The 21136-nt window shown below is 38.0% G+C and overlaps 1 protein-coding gene across 1 annotated transcript in view; it reads left to right on the top strand.

Moving 5' to 3' along the window:
* The window catches only part of KIAA1671 (KIAA1671 ortholog), an 87251-nt gene that overhangs the window by 15573 nt on the left and 50542 nt on the right, over positions 1 to 21136 (top strand). The window contains exons 2-6 of the mRNA XM_075110604.1: positions 6864 to 6999; positions 7545 to 9198; positions 10341 to 10434; positions 12282 to 15479; positions 16165 to 16287. Of these exons, the coding sequence (XP_074966705.1) occupies positions 7598 to 9198; positions 10341 to 10434; positions 12282 to 15479; positions 16165 to 16287 (5016 nt within the window). The 5' untranslated portion in view covers positions 6864 to 6999; positions 7545 to 7597. The remainder of the gene's footprint in view (positions 1 to 6863; positions 7000 to 7544; positions 9199 to 10340; positions 10435 to 12281; positions 15480 to 16164; positions 16288 to 21136) is intronic.

Here is a 21136-nt window from a genome sequence, read left to right as displayed (position 1 = left end):
ATTAATTTTATCATATTTGTGATGCACAGCATAAGAGTACCAAAAAGACATAGCCAGGGATTTAATCCTGTTTCTTCAGAATCTGTACAAAAAAAGCCTTACTCTAAGCAAAATTTATTTCAAATACAGTTAAAAATCGAGTAAGCTTCTGGCAACAAGACGACTGCGTCGTTCCTACAGATTGACTAGGAGGAACTTTTATAATGATTCTGAAAAGGTTTGAGGAGAAATTTGCCAGGTTGCAAATTAAAGTATGCACCCTCCGTTGTGTTAGGGATGTAACCCTGTTGACCTTTAGAAACTGTATATAGAATAGAGTTCTGCCTGAAACAACTGAACATCTTCCTGTAAGAGCCTTGGTTTGACTTCTTTTTCTTTTTTTCAGTTCCGTAGCCAATTTTTCTTCCTTATGGCCAGACCTGGTCATTAATATTTCATCTGGCATGCAATAAGTTGTTTCTGGAATGTCTTTTTTTCACGCTAAACTGCATATAATGGGGGGGAGGTTTTTTTTCAGGCCTTGTTTGTGGGTGAAACGCATTTATGAAGATGAAACCTAAAAGAATATTAATAGGAGTTGAAGCTAACCACAAGAGCTAATGTTTGATGACATGGGCAAACAAAACAGCGCTTTATGAGGCCTGCTGGGAATGCCAGCCTTCCGCACAAACATCCTCTTAGCCTGACTTCAGCCTCATCCAGTAATTCGTGTTGTTCCTGCTGAATGTCATCCTCCATTGGCAGAAATGAAGATTTTATTCTTGTTCTCTATTTTAATGGCTGAAAGAATTGGACTTTCTGAAAATACCCACCCACTAATGAGCCAGGTGGAGTCCCTCATGGGGAACGCTAGCTGGAAATAAAAGCTGACTCAATCAGGAGGGTGAGGATGCACAGCATCTGGTACCAAAAAATGATGATTCACCAGCATTTCAAAGCGTTTTTCCTTTGATTATGGTTTGTTCTAGCTAGGTCTCATGAGACTTTCAAAACAAATTAGTCCCTCTGAGAAACTTGGAAGGGAAAAGAGTTTACTCTGAAACTGTCAATGAGAGGTTTGTGGAGAACGAAATTAAGGAAGAATGAGATGTAATGAGGTAGTTGTACAGGTCAGAGGAAATGCCTAACGTGCTTTTTCAGCCTGTGTACTCTTGGTGGACCTCTCCCTTGAGGAGAACACACTGGCAGTGATGTACAGAGAGGAAAAACCCTAGCTAAGACTCTGGTTTTAACAAAGTTTACCTTGACAGAGAAGTAGTTGCTCTTAAATGTCTGTAAAATGGTGGTTATTGCCCCCAAAACTCACAGTGCAGAATTTTTCTGAGATCTTTTCTGAGTTGAAAACCCTAAAAATGGGTGAGGATTGATAATAAATGTGATGGCTGTGAAGGCGAAAGTATGATCGTGGTGGTTGTTTGGAGGGAACACTCTTCGCTGGGAAGAATCACAGCTTCTTCCTTTAAAACCACTCAACGCTACAGAGAAGAGTGTTGTGTTGGACGGGGGGTGGGTGCTATGTCCATCGGCACTGCATGGGGGGAAGAGCAGCAGAACAAGCAGGCTGATAATCCAGAATTGAACAGGACATTTTCAAAAGGTGAAATTCTGAAACTATTTTCTAGAAATAACCTTTTTTTTTCTGAACAGAGTGCAGACATGCTGCTGGACAGGCGAGGGCCAGGGATGTTACTGCTTGCTAGTGGTGATTTTTGTAGATTAATCCCATTTGATTACTTCCTATAGGTGATGCACAAGCATTGTTATTAAACTCTGTAGGACAGCCAGCCATGGAAGCAGACAATTACATACAGTTTTCTCACAAGTCATTCCCTCCAGATTCATCTTTGCCTCACAAATTCAAGGAACTTTGGAGGACAACTCCCTCTGGCCACAGCTGCGTGTCACAGTGCATTTCTGTCTCAGTTATGGACAGTTGCGTTTTGCTGGTGAATCCTGTTTTAACATAAATTAGTGTGTTTTCCTTGAATGCTTGTCCCAATCTGTTGGTTGTTCTGCTACATCAGGAATGTCGCCTTAGATTTATGTTGTCCATTACATGGACAAACCAGCATATTTTACGTTCAAGTTTTGGTTTGCTGTAAATGTTATTGCCTGTGTGGGGCCAGTTTGAATTACTGAAGCTATTTGCTTGTACTGCTTTATAATTTGTTACCCTTTTAACTATCTTACCTTGTAACATGTGTTAGAATATTTGAATTATTGAAATAATGAGTTTTAAAATATAAGGTGTAAAGTTTTCACTCTAGTACTGAGATGCCAGCACAATCAAAAGGATAGCTGAAAACATTTCTGTTCTTTAGTGCGTATCTAGAGCTAAGTGAAGCTCTAACAAGTGATTATAGTTATGCAATTGTACTGGCAATAGCAATTAGAGATTTACAAGTGCTTGTAAATGCTGCTATTTATAGTATAGGCACTTTATTTAATGAAATACTAATCTTTCTCTGCAGTGGCAGAAAATGTCAAGAGTGGAGTATTTCATCCTTGTGACAGGACTGGACTATAATATCCAAAAGAACAGTACTTTGTCCTTTTTTTAAAAAAAACCTAGAGGCTTCAAATTGGCTGGCACATGGGGAACGGAGAAAGAATATTTTGAATTCTGCAATGCTTTGGAATATTAGTATTAAAGATCTATGGGGCTTTGCAGGTCACAAAGTATCCGTCTTCTAGATTTGGAATATGTATTTTTAGTTCTCAGCCTGTTAATTTTGATTATTGAGGAGCAGAACATGTGCATTGTTCTACTGAACTCACTGTGAATCTGGGAAAAGATAATTTAAAAGCATTTCCTTGCTTGTTCCTACTTTGTGAATAAATTCATCCAGGAATATTTTTAAAATTAGAGCCAGTATGACAGTATTTTTGTTAATTTTCTTTTCGAGACACCCTGTATGTCATCTTAAATACAACTGATGGATCCCATTTCAGTGAATGACGGTACTAATAATGAGAATCAGGCTTAAATCCAAGAATAGAAAAAGCTTTTTTTTTTACTGAGTTAGTTGCATGATCTACTTAGTTATAAAAGTTTCAGAAGAGGTTTTTTTTTCTTTTCATGTCATTTGGAGTGTGCTATGGTAAGTCTTATGTCCTTGACAGTGTTCACACACAAGGTTAAGTTTTTTTTTTTTTTTTTCTTCATACATGCACAGTGAGTGATTGAATTAAATAAGAATTAGCGGAGCAGATCCTATCAGGAGCTCTCCAAGTGTTGTAGGAAGCAGCAGAAGGATGATTGCTTGGGATAACTGACATGAATTGCTGTGGGCTGATGCCAATATATGGTCAGTGAGGAGAGTAGGGAAAAAAATTAAAGAAAAAAACTTTTTAAAAAAGCTGACACATTGAAGATAGTGGGGAAGCCTTTTGTAGAAGGAATGAAATAAATCTTGTGTCATGTCTGTGCAGCATGTATGGTGCCTGCATTTGCTTTTAGTAGCTCTTGTGGCTTGCTATACCAGTAACAACCTGCAGGACAGATGAATATATAGTCATCAGCAAAGCTGTGTTTTCAAAAGCTACTAATATATGTCGTTATACAAATCTCTTCCTGTATTTACGCACTAAGGGAGTAATATTTTTATACTGGTAGCAGATTTGCTGGTAATGTCATGTCTGAGAAGGAAAACCTTGTGTTTAGTTGGCAGTTTTCTACGGGAGTATTCTTAGTATAAATAGAAACTGATATTCACTGTTGGAGCCGTGCTTTCTAGTTATTTTCAATTTTATAAACTGGATCTTTTTTTTCTAATATAAGAGATTTTCTATGAGGAATTTTTATGCTTTCCATCCTTTCAAAAGACAGATGGACTTGTTTATCTGCTGTGAGGTTCAGGGGCAGATTATAGATTATTTTGCTTTGTGTCACTTAAAACATTCTTATTTATGAGCAAGGAGGTTGGCAATAATCATGTGATTCATGGTGGAAAAATTACCTGCAGGCTGCTGCTCCTGTTGTCTTAATAAGTTTAAAGGAATTACCACTGATGTAAATAATAGTTCTGTGTGCCGCTGGTGGGCAAGGCGGGGCAGGCAGATGCTAAATATAAAGGGTGTGTTTTGGGTAAATCCTTTCCTGTATGATTTTTGCAAAAATAACACTGTGAAGTGAATAATGCGTTTTGAATTCTAATGAGCAATGCTAGTAATCTTTGTAAAGATAGTTTAATTAAAAGTCCAAACAACACCTCAAGACATTAAGAATTTAAGACACTCTTCGAGCCTGGAGCGGGGTGCGTGTGTGTGCATCTCAAACCCTGTACTGGTTCAGCTTGACCCAGGAAAAATCACAGTTGCAGTTGTTTTGAAGCTGGGGAGGAAGAGCAGTGGGGGAAGAGCCAGGCCTTCATTTGCCATTCTTTTCATTAAAAGCAGGAAGGATTTAAAAAGATATTTCAGTGCCATTTATGTTTTATTTGTGCATGCAGCATGTGACCCAGAATAGCCGAGGGGAGTGTGACTGAAGCTTAGGGAGCACGAAGAGAAATAGCATCTAGAAAAGGTGCTAACGTGGTTTGGGTGCTTTGCTGAACGGAGTGGGGGTGTGTAGAGGGCAGAGTGGCAGCGTGGGACAGCGCAGCCAGCTCCGCGGCCACAGCAGCACGTGCAACTTGGCCGACTGTCCCCAAGCAGAGGCGGGTCAGGGGAAGGGAATAATGTATTCTAGCTGATGAGGAGGGTTTTACAATTGTAATAGTACAATTACAGAGTAACAGTAAGTATTAATAGCATCTGAAATTCTCCTGCAATTTAGCTTAGAGCTGATTTTTTTGAAATTACTGAAAATTTTGTACATTGCCAACTTGACTAGATAGTGCTTTATTATAGGGAGGTACATTTATCAAAACTAAGGTGTGTATTTCAAAACCGAGACACAATGTCTAGTGTATATGTGGCATCGATAACATGATCCCTCTTTATCAAATGTACAGCTTTGAAGTTCCAGGAGGTTTATAATTTCCAAAATTGGGTGGTTTCCTCCCCTTCCCCGTCTTTTTCTTTTTTTTGAATACTTGTCTGTTTTGGACCACACGCCTGTTGTAGGGTATATGAGTAATAAGGATTTTAAACCTGAAAACTGACTTCAGTAGACCACATAGAAAAAAGGGGATCCTGTAAAGTTGTAGTGTAATAAAACTACAGAAGAAATATTATCAGAATGGGTAAATTGTGGTTAGCTGGAGAAATGAATTGTACGCTGTTAGCGAGGATTATGTCCCACACTGTATGCTCGCTGCCTTGCGTTCTGTTGAGGATCAAGTTTTATTCCATTTAAGAGGCTCTGTGTCCCCTTCTTTTTCCAAAGAAAAAGAACTACGGGGTGATACGAGCAACCCTGTTCTCAAGCACTTGAAGACAGATGCTGTTTTTACAGCTTAATTTTTTGCTTTGCACTACTTCCTGTTAGCGTTGCCCTTTTTTCAGCAAGTGTCGCTATTCTACTTAGAGTAAAACTGATTTTCACAAAACCTTTGCATCCTTGGAAAGTGAGAGCATTTTCATCGGATTTTGATGGTCTTTCTTAGAATAAAGAGTGGAAGAGGGAGGAAGATTTTGTTGAGATCTGTGAGATTGTGGAAGGGTCAGATTGATTCTGATAAGCTGATTGGGTTAGTGACTATTTTGGAAAGGAGAGGTCATGGACTCGAGGGGGACTAGCATAGCATGTAGATAGTTGAGACAGAATTTCAAGTGGATTGAAAGATGAAAGGGAGCGTGCAAGGTGAGCAGAGTTCATTAGCCTGCCTGGGAGAGGAAGGCACAAATGCAAGGGACAAAAATAAATCTGGCCAACTTCTGGTGCCAGTGGGGTGTTAGCCTATTCAAGCTGAAGGTGAAATAACCATTCTTCCAGACTGCAGACTCAGGAAGGCAATGTTCTGTTTGGTGGTGTGTTTTTTTTCTTCAATATTCACATGCAGGGGACTCCATATTCTACAGAATCTACAAATAGGCATATCTGTAGGGTAAATACACACCAAAATAGACCAGGCAAGAGGAGTCCAAAGACTGCCCTTTCAAAGGCTGCCCAAAAGTAGACAAGAGGGTGGCAACACAAAATTGAGCCCCTGAGCGAAAGACTATGAAATACAGTATAAATTTCCTAAAAATAGAGAGTATGACAGGTTTTAAAGGAAAAAAAATAATAATGCGTCTAACCTTACATATCCACATGCATCTGCTACAAAGTTTAAATACACATGTTATTAGGGAAAAATTCAGATTACTACTTGTTGCTGAAATTCTAATTACTGCTGGTTTTCCCTCATCTCTGCAGTAAGTATGTAATGAAAGCCAAAGCTAATCTCCTGGCTTGGCTGGTGAGATACTGGAAAAACTGCTTTTTTGCAGTAGAAGTCATATTTTGATTGAAAATCAGCAGTTTGAAGGTCAGCTTCTCAGGTAGCCCTTCACATACTGTTGTCACAGAAAGGAGATTTACAATAGAAAGTAAATTACAGTAACCAAGATTACAGTAATACAGAGCTCTGTATTTAACCATTGATTGACAACACTTGAATTTGCAAACGGTAGTCATTGAAATTGGTTTAAAGTATGTTCAAATTTGGTCTGTCTGTTGTGCAGACCAAGTTATTTACCCTTCACCTCTCAGTTCCAGCTTTTAGGCTTTAGGTGATAATTTCTTGTTGATTCTTTAATAACTGTCTGAAAAATAAACATTCTTTTACTTTATACAATGAAATCAGGTGGCTTTGTAGTTCAAAATGGGAGTCAGCTTTTCTTCCTTAAAATGCTCAGGATTTTTCTCATGTGGTATTACCTGTGTGGATCTGGGTATGTGCCATACTTGAATCTGAATGCTCTTTGTTTATTTGCAGGAGGGGTCTGATCGGTGTTGCTGAAGTGATCAGTTACCACTGTTCTTAATGTAATCTTGGTGACCAAGGTCTTGTTTTCACTATGAGAAGCAAATCAGGTGGTATAGATTGGTTGCAGCAGACAATGCAAATTATGGTAAGTGGTAGCAAAGTTTTTGGAGATTTGTGGAATATGTGTTTATTTCCATTGTTTAATTGAAGGCCTTAGCTAATAGATAACAAATAACACTTTCACACCAATCTTGATATTTTTGTTAGTTTGAAAGTACGTACTCAATGCATCTGGCCAGCTATTTATATTGTAAAAAGGAGTTGATGTTTGTATGTCAACAATGAGATGTCTGCTTAAAAAAAAAATTTTCTTTATTTTTTAAGTATCTCAACCCTGGAAATTTACTCTACTAATGGGAACTCAGTGCTGTGCAGGTGTTCTTCCAGGTTTTGTGATGTATTCTTTGGTTGTTAGGCCTAATCAATGAATAATGGTGTTTCTTGCTGTTTTTTTAAGACAAGGAGGAACAGTATGTCTTTCATTATGTGATACACTATGTAAACAGCATATCTGAAAGGCACCTTACTCTGAGTTAGCTACCTTATGAATTTAAATTAGAATGATGTTGTTTGATGTTCGTGCTGAGTCTATATCAATACTTGCATTTTCTTTCCTTTTTTTTTTTTCAGATTCTTTTTCCTTGTTGGATTTTTTCAATTCTGTTGAATGTGTAGTTACAACTATGGCAACAAGAGTAGAAATAAATTCTACTTTGGCGTCTTTGACGACAGTACCTGACTTAAATGAAATCAGAAATGAGGATAAATCACAGCGTGTGTATGTAAGTGTACTTCCAGATGCAAGTAACAAGGCTAAGGAGGCTTCAGCGTCATTAACTCTTGATGAGAAGGACAAATTTGGGAGTACTTTGAGATCTGCAACAATGCCGTCGCTAGGATCAAGGCCAAGACTTTTCCCAAAGCCTTTTTCTAAAGATAAATCTTCAGATACTTTTGCAAATGTAAAACCACCAATTCCAGCTTTCAGATCAAGTAGTCTTATTAGAAAGGCCACTGAAGAAGCATCATCTGTTAAGATATTAAGTGGAAATGTTCCTCCGTTAGTAGATCAGAAAGTAATTGAAAATGAAAATAAGGTTGGCAGCGAAGTAGTCACAAACATGACTTTCTATGCTGGTCCCAGTGCGAATACTGTCATTCTTTTTGAGACAGCAGGCACAGAGCAATCAAAGGTAAGCATGGCCCAAGAAAACAGGGCTGCCGATGACCGCAGAGTATTTAGTACTACGCAAACAAAAGAGCTTCAGTGCAATATGAAGCTGGAGGAACCATCTCAGCCATCTGAAACATCCAGGAATCCTGAAGGGTCTCTTCACCGGCAGATATTGCTTTCCTCCAGTCTTGGACCAGTCTCTTGGAACTCCCTCAAAAGTGGTGAAAAAAAAGATGCTCATGAAGTTCATCCAGTAGAGAAAAACGATGATGCAAATAGCATCAACAGTAAAGTTGATTTCTCTATTGATGTACAGCAAAGGCCAAAACATAGACCAGTATCTGCTATTTTTCTGGAATCATTACGAGATCAAAAGCATCGCACTGGGGAAGCTTCTGAGGAAAAATCTCCTACAGAGAAGTCTTGGATTAGAAAACCAAGACCTTTGTCCATGGACCTGACAGCTAAGTTTGAACATAAAGATCTTTCTTGCAAGAAGACTTGTTCATCTCAAGAAAGCAAGGAGAATGTACCAATAATTTCTTTTACTGATGTGGACTGTCACGATCAGTCTGAAATGGGGCCAAAAAGTGAAGAACCAGAATTTAATAAAGGCAATTCTTCTAAAACAAATTTGAAGTACAGTACTCAGGACATTGGCATCCTAAATAATGGAAAATACATATGGGAAACGAAACTTAAATCTAAAAGTGAACAAATTGAGGCAAAACCAGAAATACTAACTAACTTGCACGGTTCTGAAAGAAGCCATGAAACCACTAGTGAAAGCAGAATTAATCAGGGGGGGAAAAGACCGGATCAAAAGGAAACATATATGTTTCTAGGCTGTGAAAGCCCTGCAGCTTCCTCAGAAAAAGAGAATAATATCACACGAGGTAGTGTTAAAAAACACATTAGTTTGTTTACTTCAGAAAATGCCAGTACCTCAATGGATACAGAGATGCTCCAGTCAGCTGCTGAGAGGGAAGACAGATGTGTGAACATCCAGCAGAGAATCAAAGAACTGACAACGGAAAACAGTGATGTTAAGCCAGGAAATCTACGCAGGTCACTTCAATCACGACCGCTTTCTGCAGACTTAACGAAGATGTAGGTTGCAGAGAAATTTTATTTAATCCTCTTAACTACTTCTTATTCATTAAAACTTGCTCTCTCAGTACAGTAAAATAACTGATCATTTTGGTTCCACTAAATGCAGTTATTCTTTATATATTATTCTTGAGCCCCTTTCCCACCTTTTCATACCCACAAAAAATTTTATGAAATATACCCTGACAACAGCTGAAAAATATAAAAAGCTGTCAATATTGTGGCCTTTGCATGTTACTGTGACCATTGTTAAAATTTCATGCATTTTGAAACCTTGAGGTGAGCATTGTAGACAGCAACCTTATATATGTGTGAGAAAGCAAAAGAATGGTTACTATGTCTTTGACAGTGGTATGGAGCATCTGTCAGGTTTTCAGACAGACAGAAATCTTATTTCGCTGTCATATGCCTCAAGATCATCTGCCTAAGCTGTGGCAGTGAGCAGCGTTGTTAGAGTAATATGAGATCTGCTAAGTTTTACATACCCAATAAAAAAAAACTTGTTCAGATTTAGTCTAAGATAAAGTGTATTGTCTCAGTACAAAGTTGGGTAATCGATTATTCAAAATCATAAAATGTTTTTTTGTGACATAAACGAGAGAGTGCTTTGTGCGCTTTGCAGTACTGTCTGGGGCCGTACTGCAGGGCCTGGTACTAGTCTGGATAGTTCATGTTCGGTATGTGTTGACAAAGGGATAAGGAAAGAAGGACGATGATTTTTGGTAGTGTAAAGGAAGTGTGCTTCGCATAATGAATGCAGCAGATGTTTGGCTAACAGGACCTGTTTTATGAACAGTGGAACAGTAGAATTTTTCAGCCAACCATGGACTTTTAATGTTGTGATCAAAATAAATAAATTTAACTGAGGCATGGGAGTAATAGTATCTCTTTCACTGTGCCTCGTTATGTATCTCTAAATCTTACACTATACAATAAGCTGCATAACTAACCGTTTTTCAAGAAACAGCAATCCTTTGGTCTAGATACAGTTAAACCACCAAATATAATTACTTACTATGAAATAGTGATGTTTCTCCTTTAAAGAATATAATTTATTGGACAATTTCTACCAGTCTGCTTTGGTAGGAAGTGTACCAGCTAACTAACTGGACTAAAAGAAATAACCAAGTCTTTTGTCTTAGGTTTTCAAGTCCAACATCAAGCAGTGAAGCAAAGCCTGAGAAACCTGCTGAAACTAGAAATGACTCTATCAATGAAATGCAAGAAAATCAAACAGTAAGAAAATGGCATCAGCTGATGTGGTCTCCAGCTAGGTTTGCATTAGGCAATTGGGATGCAAGTAGGCATTGCACTGTTCTGTCCCCCGTGTGTCTTTATCAATCAGTGACTTGAAAATGGGTATCAAGAGTATTAAGAATGACATAATCCTAATAGGTTTACACAAGTAAACCTATCTTTAGGATACGCTGATAAAGTATGGGAGTATCACGTCTGTTGAATTTTTAAAAGTTAAATATGCGTGCTATTATTTGCTTGCAGTGGTATAGAGCGGAAAGTATTTAATATACTATATTAAATGGACTTTTAATATGTGAAAACCCATAGTGAATTGACTATGGCTGTTGTGGTTTTGTGTAGTGATTGTACTTTATTTTCTCTAAGCGTAGCATTAGTGTAGTGCATTTCTACATCTAAGTCACAACTCTATTAAAAACATGCTGTGTTTCATGTCAATCTTCTAAATAACATTTAACTTGGAAGTTTTGACAATGAAGTATTATACAGAAAGTTCTGATTTGCTGAAAAAGCTGTTAGGCTGTCTTTGTTTCTAAGCAACACTTCAGTGTTGCAAAACAACTTCTCTGCTGATGCTTCTTAGTATTGGAGATTTAATGTAGTTTTAAAGGTATTTCTTGTAAGTTCTCATGGCTGTGCTTTTTTTCCTGTCTAGGCTTAAGATAGGAATATATAGTAAGGAAACTAGTAGCTAGATACTAAGTTTCTATGTTGAATATAATTTTAAAGATGATCAATGTTTTAAAAAGAAAATCTTCCATTTATGGAAGTGCTGTTTTCAGAATCAGACAATAAAGTAGGATTAAAAAAGTTCGTTTGAATTCCTAGAAGAATATAGATCAGATTTAAAACTCTTTTTATAAATGTCTTTAGTGTTAATTTTCTGATATTCTTCAGCTTTTTTTTTGTTTTGCGATTCTTAAGATGATTCCAAGTTTTAAATTTTAAAACTTGAAAAAAAGATTGAACTATCGTAGGACCAGGGATTATTCTTTGATTCTGTTTATTATTGGCATGCTGTGCTTTTTCAATGAATGCTATTAAAACTAAGTTTCAGGATGCTGGTTGTATTTCCTGCAGGTAGATAATAGTAAAGAATTGGCAATAAATGTTAATTCCCGCTTTCTCTTTTTACTTCAGCTCAGCCTTAACATTTGTCCTAGCTGAGCAGCTCCAGCTGTCATATTTACTCAGATCTTCATGTTCCTTGCAGTTACTGACCGTGTAACTATTTAGTTAGTAAACATCTATATTTGAAGAGACAGTTTTGACAAAATACAGTATATTTGGTGTCTCCCAGGAGTTTAGACGATTTCTGAAGGTGCTGACATCCCTGTAGTGCTGTTCTATGCTTTGCTTTTGAACTTGAATTTCTCTAGGGCTTGCAACATAAATGTTCATAAGTGTTTCTGTGGTAGCTGAGGTTATGAACCTGCTGAAGTCTTGTACTATTTTTGCATGTGTTGCCTTCTCTGGTCTATGATGTTGGTATACATTCACTGCAGATTAAAATCTCCTGTAGAATGTGAGCTGAGGAACTCAGTTATGTATAACTCATGTATCAACACCTTCATACAAAAAAGGAAAAATGTATGAAAAGTAAAAATCAAGCTGAGATAATTCTGTTATAAACAAAATTCAGGAGCTGGAGGTACACATTTGCTTAGATTACCTTAGTCTTGGTGGATTTTGTGTTTGGAAAACGTGGGTGTGTTTAACTTGTGCAGTCTGTGTTGCACAGAGTAGGTGTAAGTTAAGTTTTAAAATAAACCTTATTACACATGTTTTAAATAAACTGTCCTAACTGTTGGATTTTCTTGTTCCAGAGTAAGGAGATCAAGGTTGCACATGGCACAGATTTCTCTGAAGGACATGCTACTGGGAACCCTTGGAAACCCCGGCAGATTTTAAAAATAACAAATAAACCTGATCAGATAGAGAGGAAAGGAAGCTTCCTTGGAGATGGTCAGCATTTTTCTCAGCAAAGTGAAAATCCTGTCTCATTCACAAGCAACTTGGAAAAAAAATTAAAACCAACCACACTTATGGAAAAGACCTATGTTAAAACTGTCCGAGCCACCATGTTTGACCATAATGTTCAGAGGCGTAACATTGCTGCTGATCATCCCGGCACTGATTCTACACTGAAAATGAATAATGAGCTTGAGGCAAAGCATGATGTGGTAACTTTGGGGCACAGCAGACGATCGTGGATGGGAGAAGTGGAGGAAACCACTAGTATAAAGGAGTATCACAAACAATCTGATTCATCGAAACATATAGCAGATGTAGAAAAAAGTGGAAAACCAGCTTATTCAAGTGAAGATAAGAAAATGACTCCGGGATTTGTCTTAGAAAAATCTTTGGTTGAGAAAAGTGAAAAACCCACTCCTAAAAATGCAGAAGACTCTCTAATTTACCAAAGAATAGAGCCGAGATATGAAATCTTCCAGACATGTGGTGAAAGAGCCCTTAGTGAAGCCATTACAATGGCTCCTGAAAAAAAGGCCATGACACTCAGAACTAGAAAATCATCTGTAAAAGAGAATAAAAACAATGAAGATGTTTTACACACTGGTCAGTCGGCTAGGGCAAATGGTAAAACTCTCTACTTGAAAGAAGATAACGTTATTACAGAAGCTAGAGACACAAAGGTTTTTACAAGCAAGTCTGTGTTGAGAGACCCTAATGACTTTTTCTCCAGTGAATGCACTTTACCTGAACAGAAAAAAGACTCTGATAAAACTGAAACTGATCTGATATTAATAGCTGAGAAAACACCTTATTCTACAAACAAAAGTAGATGTTTGGGAATAAATGAAAAAGTAAACCAACTACACTCTGAAATTAAAAATAAAAGTGAAGTGTCTTCCATGGATAAAACAGAGAGGTCTGATATGATGAGATGCTTGTCTGACAAAAGGAGTTTTAGACCAGGTGGGACAGACAGCTATGAATTCAGAACGAACTTTGATCATGATGTTACTTCAACAAGTGTAAATAAACACGGGGCCCAGTCATCTTCAGTGCTTTCAAGTGGACAATTTTGTAAATCTTCCAGTAGCTACCATCCTGATACTAAAGTACTAACCATTAATAAAGAGGAATCGAGGGCCTTTGGTTTAAGAAAAAGCCTAGACTTAAATTGCAAAGAACAAGACTTTAACTTAGATAGTACAGCTCGTGAAAACAGTGAAAAAATCAGAGTAATAGATCCAGAAGAAAAAGTCAGGAGAAGCAAAAGTAGCGTTTCTGACTTGAAGATTTCTGAAAGGTGGAGAAGGAGGACCTTGCCTCAGGATTCTCTCAAGACAGAAGAAGTTGTCTGGCTTACTCCTGAAAATATCAAAAGGCTGAGTCGTACAGATTCATTGCAATTGGATGAAGGCTCAGTTAAAAAGAGAAGCAAAAAAAGTAAAGAAGGGGTGGAAGGGAATGAGGCAAACCAAACTGTTCTTGGCAGTCCTGATATTTACTTGAAAAATCAGAGTTCTGCCTTTGAGCCAAAGGCAACTTATTTTGCAGTGACTTATCAGATTCCTGGTAACAAAAAAAAGAAAAGCTTTGTTGGCAGTCCTAGTGCCAGTGAAACTAATACAATTTCTAGCTCAAGTGAAGGAGCGACAATTAATCTAGACCCTGTTTTTCCTGGAAGGTCCAAACCTTTATTGCAGCAACCAAATAAAAATTTAATGAGTACAAACTGTAGAGAAGACTCCTGGGAAGTGCATATTAACAAGGATTGGGTCAAGGAAGAAGGCAAAGATGATATTTTCTCCAAAAATATTGCATCTGGTAATTTTCATGTATCCAGGAAAGATAATCAGCAGTATCATGGAAGAGTATCAGATCATTCTAAAGAGAAGATTATAGATGTTGATGCTTTCCTGTTAAAACAGGATCTGGAAAATACAGCTCAAACTGATATCACAAGTAGCAGAAGAACGTTCTCTTATCATGAACCCAGATCCCCCCTGCATTTTGGACAGTTCCATAAAGACAGTGAACTAGTCCCCCAGAAAAGGAGTGAAAATAATTGTGATTTATCTGGGAGGAAGGCTGAGGATGGTTACAGATCCCAAATTCTCGATATTGATGCGCTTATGGCAGAATATAAAGACGAGTCGGTGAAGGCCAGTAATGTTCGAGATAAGCTCTCTGAAGATTACAGTTCATTTAGTAGGGAGAAATCAAAGAACAAAAGAAATGCGTCAGATAGGATGACCTCTTCCTATAGCTGGAAAGAGCGGAAGGGATCAGATCGCTATTCTGTTAATAACAAACAAGGTGACTGTGCAGAAGAGTACCAGAGATCAGAGAAATTAATTCTAAATGAAAAGAGCAAAGAGAAACTGGAATCACGTAGCCCTGAATTTGATAAACAAAAGTCCAAAGACAGAAAGATCAGCCCTCCTTACTGGGGAAATCCCAGCAGCTTTTTTTCAGATAAGTTTGTAAATTCACCTGTAGATTTCACTAGGAAGAAAACTTTCATTGTTGATGAGGATGAAGAAGTGAACTTGACTTCCAGGAATCAAAGTTCAAAATCTGTAATTGATAAGGTACAGCCTCTAAATGTAATTGGTACAGTGGAAGTTAATTTTGCTTCCAAGCTATCCATAAAAGCAGATGATGGCCTCTTACAGAAGAAGTTGGTCACCAAAGAACAATTTTTGGAGGTGTCGCCAGAAGGTGACTGGAGCAAAAATGTAGCAAGGAGCTCTTTAACAAGGAACAAAGACAATGCAAATAAGACGACACGTGAGAATGACTCTTCCAATGTGAAAAGTAAAACTGATTGGAAGAGCTATACATCTGGTTTAGGAAGCGCACCCCCAGATTTAAGACGCTCCTATTCAGAAAAGATCCGCCAGGGAAGAGACAATCTACCGCTCATGCAAGAAGACAAGGGAAGAAAGGATCTGTACCGATCCAGGCAGAGCTTCCCATTGGAAACTGCGGATAGTGGGTGGAAACACAAGTTGTCATCTCAGTCAGTCTCATTCTTCCATGAGGATAAAAAGGTATTACCAAATGGTATCTGTTTCCTTTAAATAATATTGACAGCGAGGAGAAGCTTTTATTATGCCTCTCTAGCGCTTTTCAGTGTTAGTTGTGACTTTGTATCTGCTCACTTGCTTCATACTTTTCAACAGAGTTCACTTCCTTTCGGGTTGTATTTTCTTGAGGAATTTGTATTGTACTAGATGACTAGGTTTTTGTTTCAAGTGTGTAAATATTTGTTGATGTTTCCATGGAGAGCTCAAAAAAGATTTAAAACCTGTGCATTTTATTTTATGAATGCTGTCAACATAGGATGTTAGGTTGTTAGCTCTGCAATTTTATAATTATTTTAAAATAAGTAGTTTGGGCTTATTTTATAAGTTGTCAACAGTGATCTTGGAGTTTGTTTGGTTTTTTTTCACCCCTGAAGGAAGCAATTTTTTTTTTTTTAACTGGGTGAACGGCCCTCATTTGTATATGAAAATTCACTGCTGATATTGTCTTCGGTGAACTGCAAGTGATTCCCTTAACACAGTGACACATTAAAGCACTAATGCGTAGCCAGTTGGATGTTGATGCTGTAATGTTTTTCCGTTTTGTGTTTTCAGCTTTGAACTTCCCCTTTTTTTTTCTAAAGGGCATTTCATATACATATGTATGTGTATGCATGTATATGTAACAAAATACATCACTTTGTTTTAACAGGTTTCTAGGAAAGAGTGGACCAAGCAGAGCTCTGACAAACCAGATTTAACAGAGTTTTCATTGGTTTCTACTCGGAGAAGCCACCACAGTTTTCATAAGGACAGAAGGGCAGATAATGGGACGGTATGTTATTTTGGAGGAGGTTCTTGGGCAGGGGCTCGGGGAGAGATAAGGGAGATGCAGCCTGGCTTATTCCATTTAGCACTGTTTTCCTTTTTGCAAATAGCTGTGAAAGAAAGTATGTGTCACCTTAGCAAAAGGAACAGATGCACTTTCTGTGGAGTTTGACTGGCAGAGAATGCTTCTCCCTGGGATGCCACCACACTGGTGTCTGCCAAGTCTTCACACACAAAGCATTACCCATGCATCTTGTTCACATTTTTTTCTAAGCAAATAATTTTCATCCTGAACTCTTAAGATCGCTCTAGATCATTATGCGTTTTGTCTCTTTCTCAGCTTAGATAATGAAAATTGTGTAGATACCAGAAAATCCTTTCTGGAAAACTGTGCAGAGAAATAGAACCGTGCCATAGCCTGAAAAACGATGGGTTTAATTTTCTTTCTGCAGGCAACTCACAGAGGACTATTTATGCAAAGAATCACACCTGACATTCTGGTAGTCTGATTTGTCTCTAATAGGCATACTTTTTGGGGTAAATTCCCACTTAAAATTGTTGGGTGATATTCTTCTAAGTTGCAGAAGAATGTCTTGAGTTTAGCCCACAGATGAATCTTACGTTGGGAAATAACATCCTATGTCCAGATGGTGTTCTGGAATACAAAGCAAAGATCTGGATCTTCCAAAATTTATATAATAAATGGTATACCGATATTTTCTGTGGAAAATAAAGGATCTGAAAACCATGCCAACAGCACAGGAGTCTACAATTTTGAGAGACACTGCTGCTGCCACTGAAATCCTTCCTTACTGGAAGAACTTGTTTTGAACCACTGCAAGTGCTGTGGGTTTTATTTTGGTTGTGGGTTTTTTTTGTTTGGGTTTTTTTTTTTAGAAACAGATTTGATACACTGGAATAACACTGTAGTCAAGTCAGAGTGCACTCTTTTGTAACTCTGCACTTACATGTTTGCAGTCTTTGAAAATCTGGATGTCACCCATCTTTTCAAAAGTCTTCCACTTGTATGGTAAAGGGGTGACTGGAAGATGTTACCTTACTAACTGCCCCAAGGTCACATCTCATCTGTCCTCTTAGTCTGCTAGCACACTCGTGTGGTGACTGAATGTATCGCACTCTGCAGAGATACTGCTTTTGTAATTGCTCATACTGCTATTTACGGCCCTGTAATAGAGGATAGGCAAAAAGATAAAAGAAAGAAAGGAACTGAAGGAGTTCTTTTTTCTCTTGTAGTGAAAAAGAAGAAAAGACCCAAACCTATAAGGATTTTGTAAACAAGTTTTCTAATAGGAGTTTTGGAAACAGGCTCATATTGTTCCAATTCTAGTCTTAAAACTTCATGGAAGGTATCCAAGGGCTGATATCCCCTTGTCTTTCCCATTCTTAGTATGGACTTCAGGTTGAATGTTCATATTGGGGGGAGTTTGGGTTATTTACAGAATTGGCAATTATAATTCAATCCCTGGGAGTTGTTATATGCCATCAGCTTACAGTACAAATATATAAAGATGTCGTTGACGAGGTAGAATATGTGGGAGAAAAGTGCTGTCAGAAATAATACTGGGATAATTGAAGTATTCACGTAGTGGACTCGGTTAAATACGATTGTTATTCTTTAATGTGGCAGTGTGAGGTTACTCAAAATAAAGCTTTGACTTCATCAAGTGTAGCCTGAAACGGCAAAGGAAGGCTGTCAGCCCCACTAAAAGAGGAAACTTACATGTCCAGCATCCACTGGAATTCAGTAGGATCCAAGTGCTTTACTCCTTTGTATTGCTTTGAAAAGCCTAATCATGGTGTATTTGTTGTTCTGCAGTGCCATGGTAGCAAAAAGGGCAGTCTGGCCTTCGTGCATATGAATTGTGAGTGAGCAAACGCAGAGAAGTGATTTTTACATGCATTTGAGAGGTGGAAAACTTGCCATACTTCCACGTTTTCCAAAGCCCCACATAGATACCGCAGAAGATTATGGGAAACTGAACCATTTCTTCGGGCACCAAGGTTAATACCTTTGTTTTCATTTGGAGAAAATACAAAGACTTTTGCTGTGCAGTCGCCGTTCTCATCAGTGTGTTTCAATACTTCCCTCTGGTGGAGAGACGCATTGTAGTTGTGTTTGAGTTTGAGGGGTGCGAGAGGTCAAGATAGATCCGCAGGAGAATCACAGTTAAGTGACATATTTCCTCTGAATTTGTATGCAGTCTGTGTTTTGTACCTTCTGTACCTTTGAAAGAGGGTTAGAAGGAAACAAAACTGCTGCTCTTTTGCTTGAACAGTTTCTAGTCTGTCTGTTTAGTTGTGAAGTTACTTGCTTTTCCTTGTGACAAAAAAATGTGCTATGGTACCTGTCACTGATCACTCAAGATGTTGTTCTCTTTCTAATGAGACTGTAGGCTCGAAGTGACAAGTTGCTACTTTTATTGTAGAATAAAAGATTCACTTTCATTCACATTTGGTACTAAGGTAGTGGAGCGAACTGTCCTGTAGTCTTTATATTTGGCAAACCAACTGAGATTAATAGGGATTCTTGAGGATGAACACAATTCTAGACGGAAGCAAAGTGCAATAATATAATTTTACTGCTGGAGAAGTCATTTCTTTTTTATTATATTCTAGGGAAGCTATTTCCAATTAGGTTATTTTTCGAAACAATATGTAGGACTTCTCTGAAATTGAACCATTACAATATACAATTGATGATATGGGATTGGTAGTTGAAATTGCGAAGGATGGTACTCTAGAGATTTAACAATCATCTAGCTAGTTTGAGTTTGTATTGCTTAAAACCAGAGTAAGGCTTGTATAAAGATTCCAGTATCATTGTTAGACTGTCATCATCTGTGTTTTTACTTGGGGTGGTTCTTTTCTGTGTCTCTTACAAAGAAAAGCTTTAGTGCTCTAAGGATTACAAAGCTGGTAAAGCATCATGACATTTGAAGAGGTGATGTTCCTCCTGGAAAGGAAAAGTGCTCTGTAATTACAGGAGTAGCTTCCAGACTTCCCCACCTTCGAAGATTGTGGTGAATTGATGACTGTGAACATATCATACTGCCAGTGGTTTATATGCTGGGCTTCGAGGAAGAATTGGGTCTCTATGTATTTAAAAAAAAAAGTGTTCTACAACCTGAAAAGATGGTTTCTCTCCCCATGAATAATGGAAATATCACAGTTTGGATCTGCCCTCTTATTTATTTGGGCTGTTCCAGGATAGGGGATGATAAAGTCTGCATTTTAATGTGATGGTCTTTGAGACTGTGAAGGTGTCATGGTTTAAAATGTTCAAACTGGGAAGATCTTTGAAGACTGTTCTTTAGACTATATTTCTCTTTGAGGTCAGTAGCATTACATGTCTTGTACTGGAGAACATGTTTTGATCTACAAAACTACTCCTGCTACTGTGTAGCTGGATGTTTTAGTGTCCTCTTGGCTGCATTTTGTTGAGATGTTCAGAAAGTGACTTGTGCAGCTGGAGTCAGCTGGGTAGCAGTGTGACAAAGGTACAGGTGAACAGCAAGGCAAATTCTTCTAATTTATGATTTCTGTGTGAATATTTTGGCCTTTCTGGTTTTTTTTGGAGGTTAGAATAAGTTTATGACTTCGTTGCTAGTAATTTTTTGACAGGTGACTGTGTTATAAATATTACTGTTAATTGTAGCTTAGTGCTTAAAGGTTCCAGTCCAACACAAGGTTTTTTCCTTTCCCTCTTCACTCTTTGATGTAGCCTGATTCTTGTAAAGAAGGAAGTAGCTTCAGGTTTAAAGGCATTCGCCTAACAGAGAATCAAGGAAAAGAATAGCACTTAGGTGAATAAATAATTGCCTGTTTGCTTCGCTAGGGCTAACAGTGTCGAAGACAAAACTTTTCCCTGCCCATTTAAAAATACTTACTCCTTCGTGAAGTCAGCTACTCTGTATGTTGTGCTTTAGCCCTGCCTGCATCGCAGGTATAGCTATAAAAATAAAGTGGTTCTTATGTTTGCTCTGGACAACTGGGTTTTTTAGCTCACAGAATTAGCTGCCAATCTCTGACTCTCTAGCAGGCAGAGAGCTCATCTGCACGGCTTAGTGCCTGAGACTGTTGTAGGGGTCTTCTTTAGACCCCGAGTGCAGTTTGAGGGACTGTGAGCCTCTGTTGTAACTATCTGTGAAATAAAACTGCTCTCTGTAGCCTGTTTTAAGATTTAGGGTTTTTATGGACTCTGCTCCCTTAGAAGGCACTACAGCTGCAATGTGCTATGGTAAACCACTTGAATTTCAGAAGATGTTTTCAAGTATTGTCTATTATAAATTGTGATGATTCCATCGCAGCTGACACACATCTTTAATCCTCTGATGTTTGGTCACAGACCTCAATTCCTGATTAAGTCATCCAGACTGATAGGAGTCTTACGAATTAAAAACTGAGGAATGTGTGATGCGACTCATCCCCCAGATAAAAGTGACTGCGCTTGCTCTAGCGGGCTGAAGGGACTGTGCCTTCATCTGGAAACAGAGCAGTTTTAATGCAACTATGGTTTATAACCAAAATTGCTGTTTTGTGTAATTAAAATGGAGCACACTGGTACTAGTGTGGAGGCATGAATTATTTTGAAGCTTCTGGTTATATATTATTTACTTTATATTAAACTTCAGGATTTTTTGTCCTTTGGTGAGGAAAATCTGGTATCCATAATGGTATCCATATAAAGATGCACTTAGAGACTGTGATGTGTGGGTGGAGAAGGATTTGTTTAAGAAAATAATGAGCTGACTCTTAAAAAATATTTTGGAAATGAACTGCAAGGGAAAGATAAATATTTTATAAACATGTGTAGCTGAATTTATAGTTTGGCTTGT

Source organism: Phalacrocorax aristotelis, chromosome 15 (assembly GCF_949628215.1).
Source record: "Phalacrocorax aristotelis chromosome 15, bGulAri2.1, whole genome shotgun sequence".
In the NCBI taxonomy this organism is placed as follows: Eukaryota; Metazoa; Chordata; class Aves; order Suliformes; family Phalacrocoracidae; genus Phalacrocorax; species Phalacrocorax aristotelis.
The sequence above is the reverse complement of the archived record's forward strand: the minus strand, read 5'-3'. Positions and strand labels throughout refer to the sequence as shown.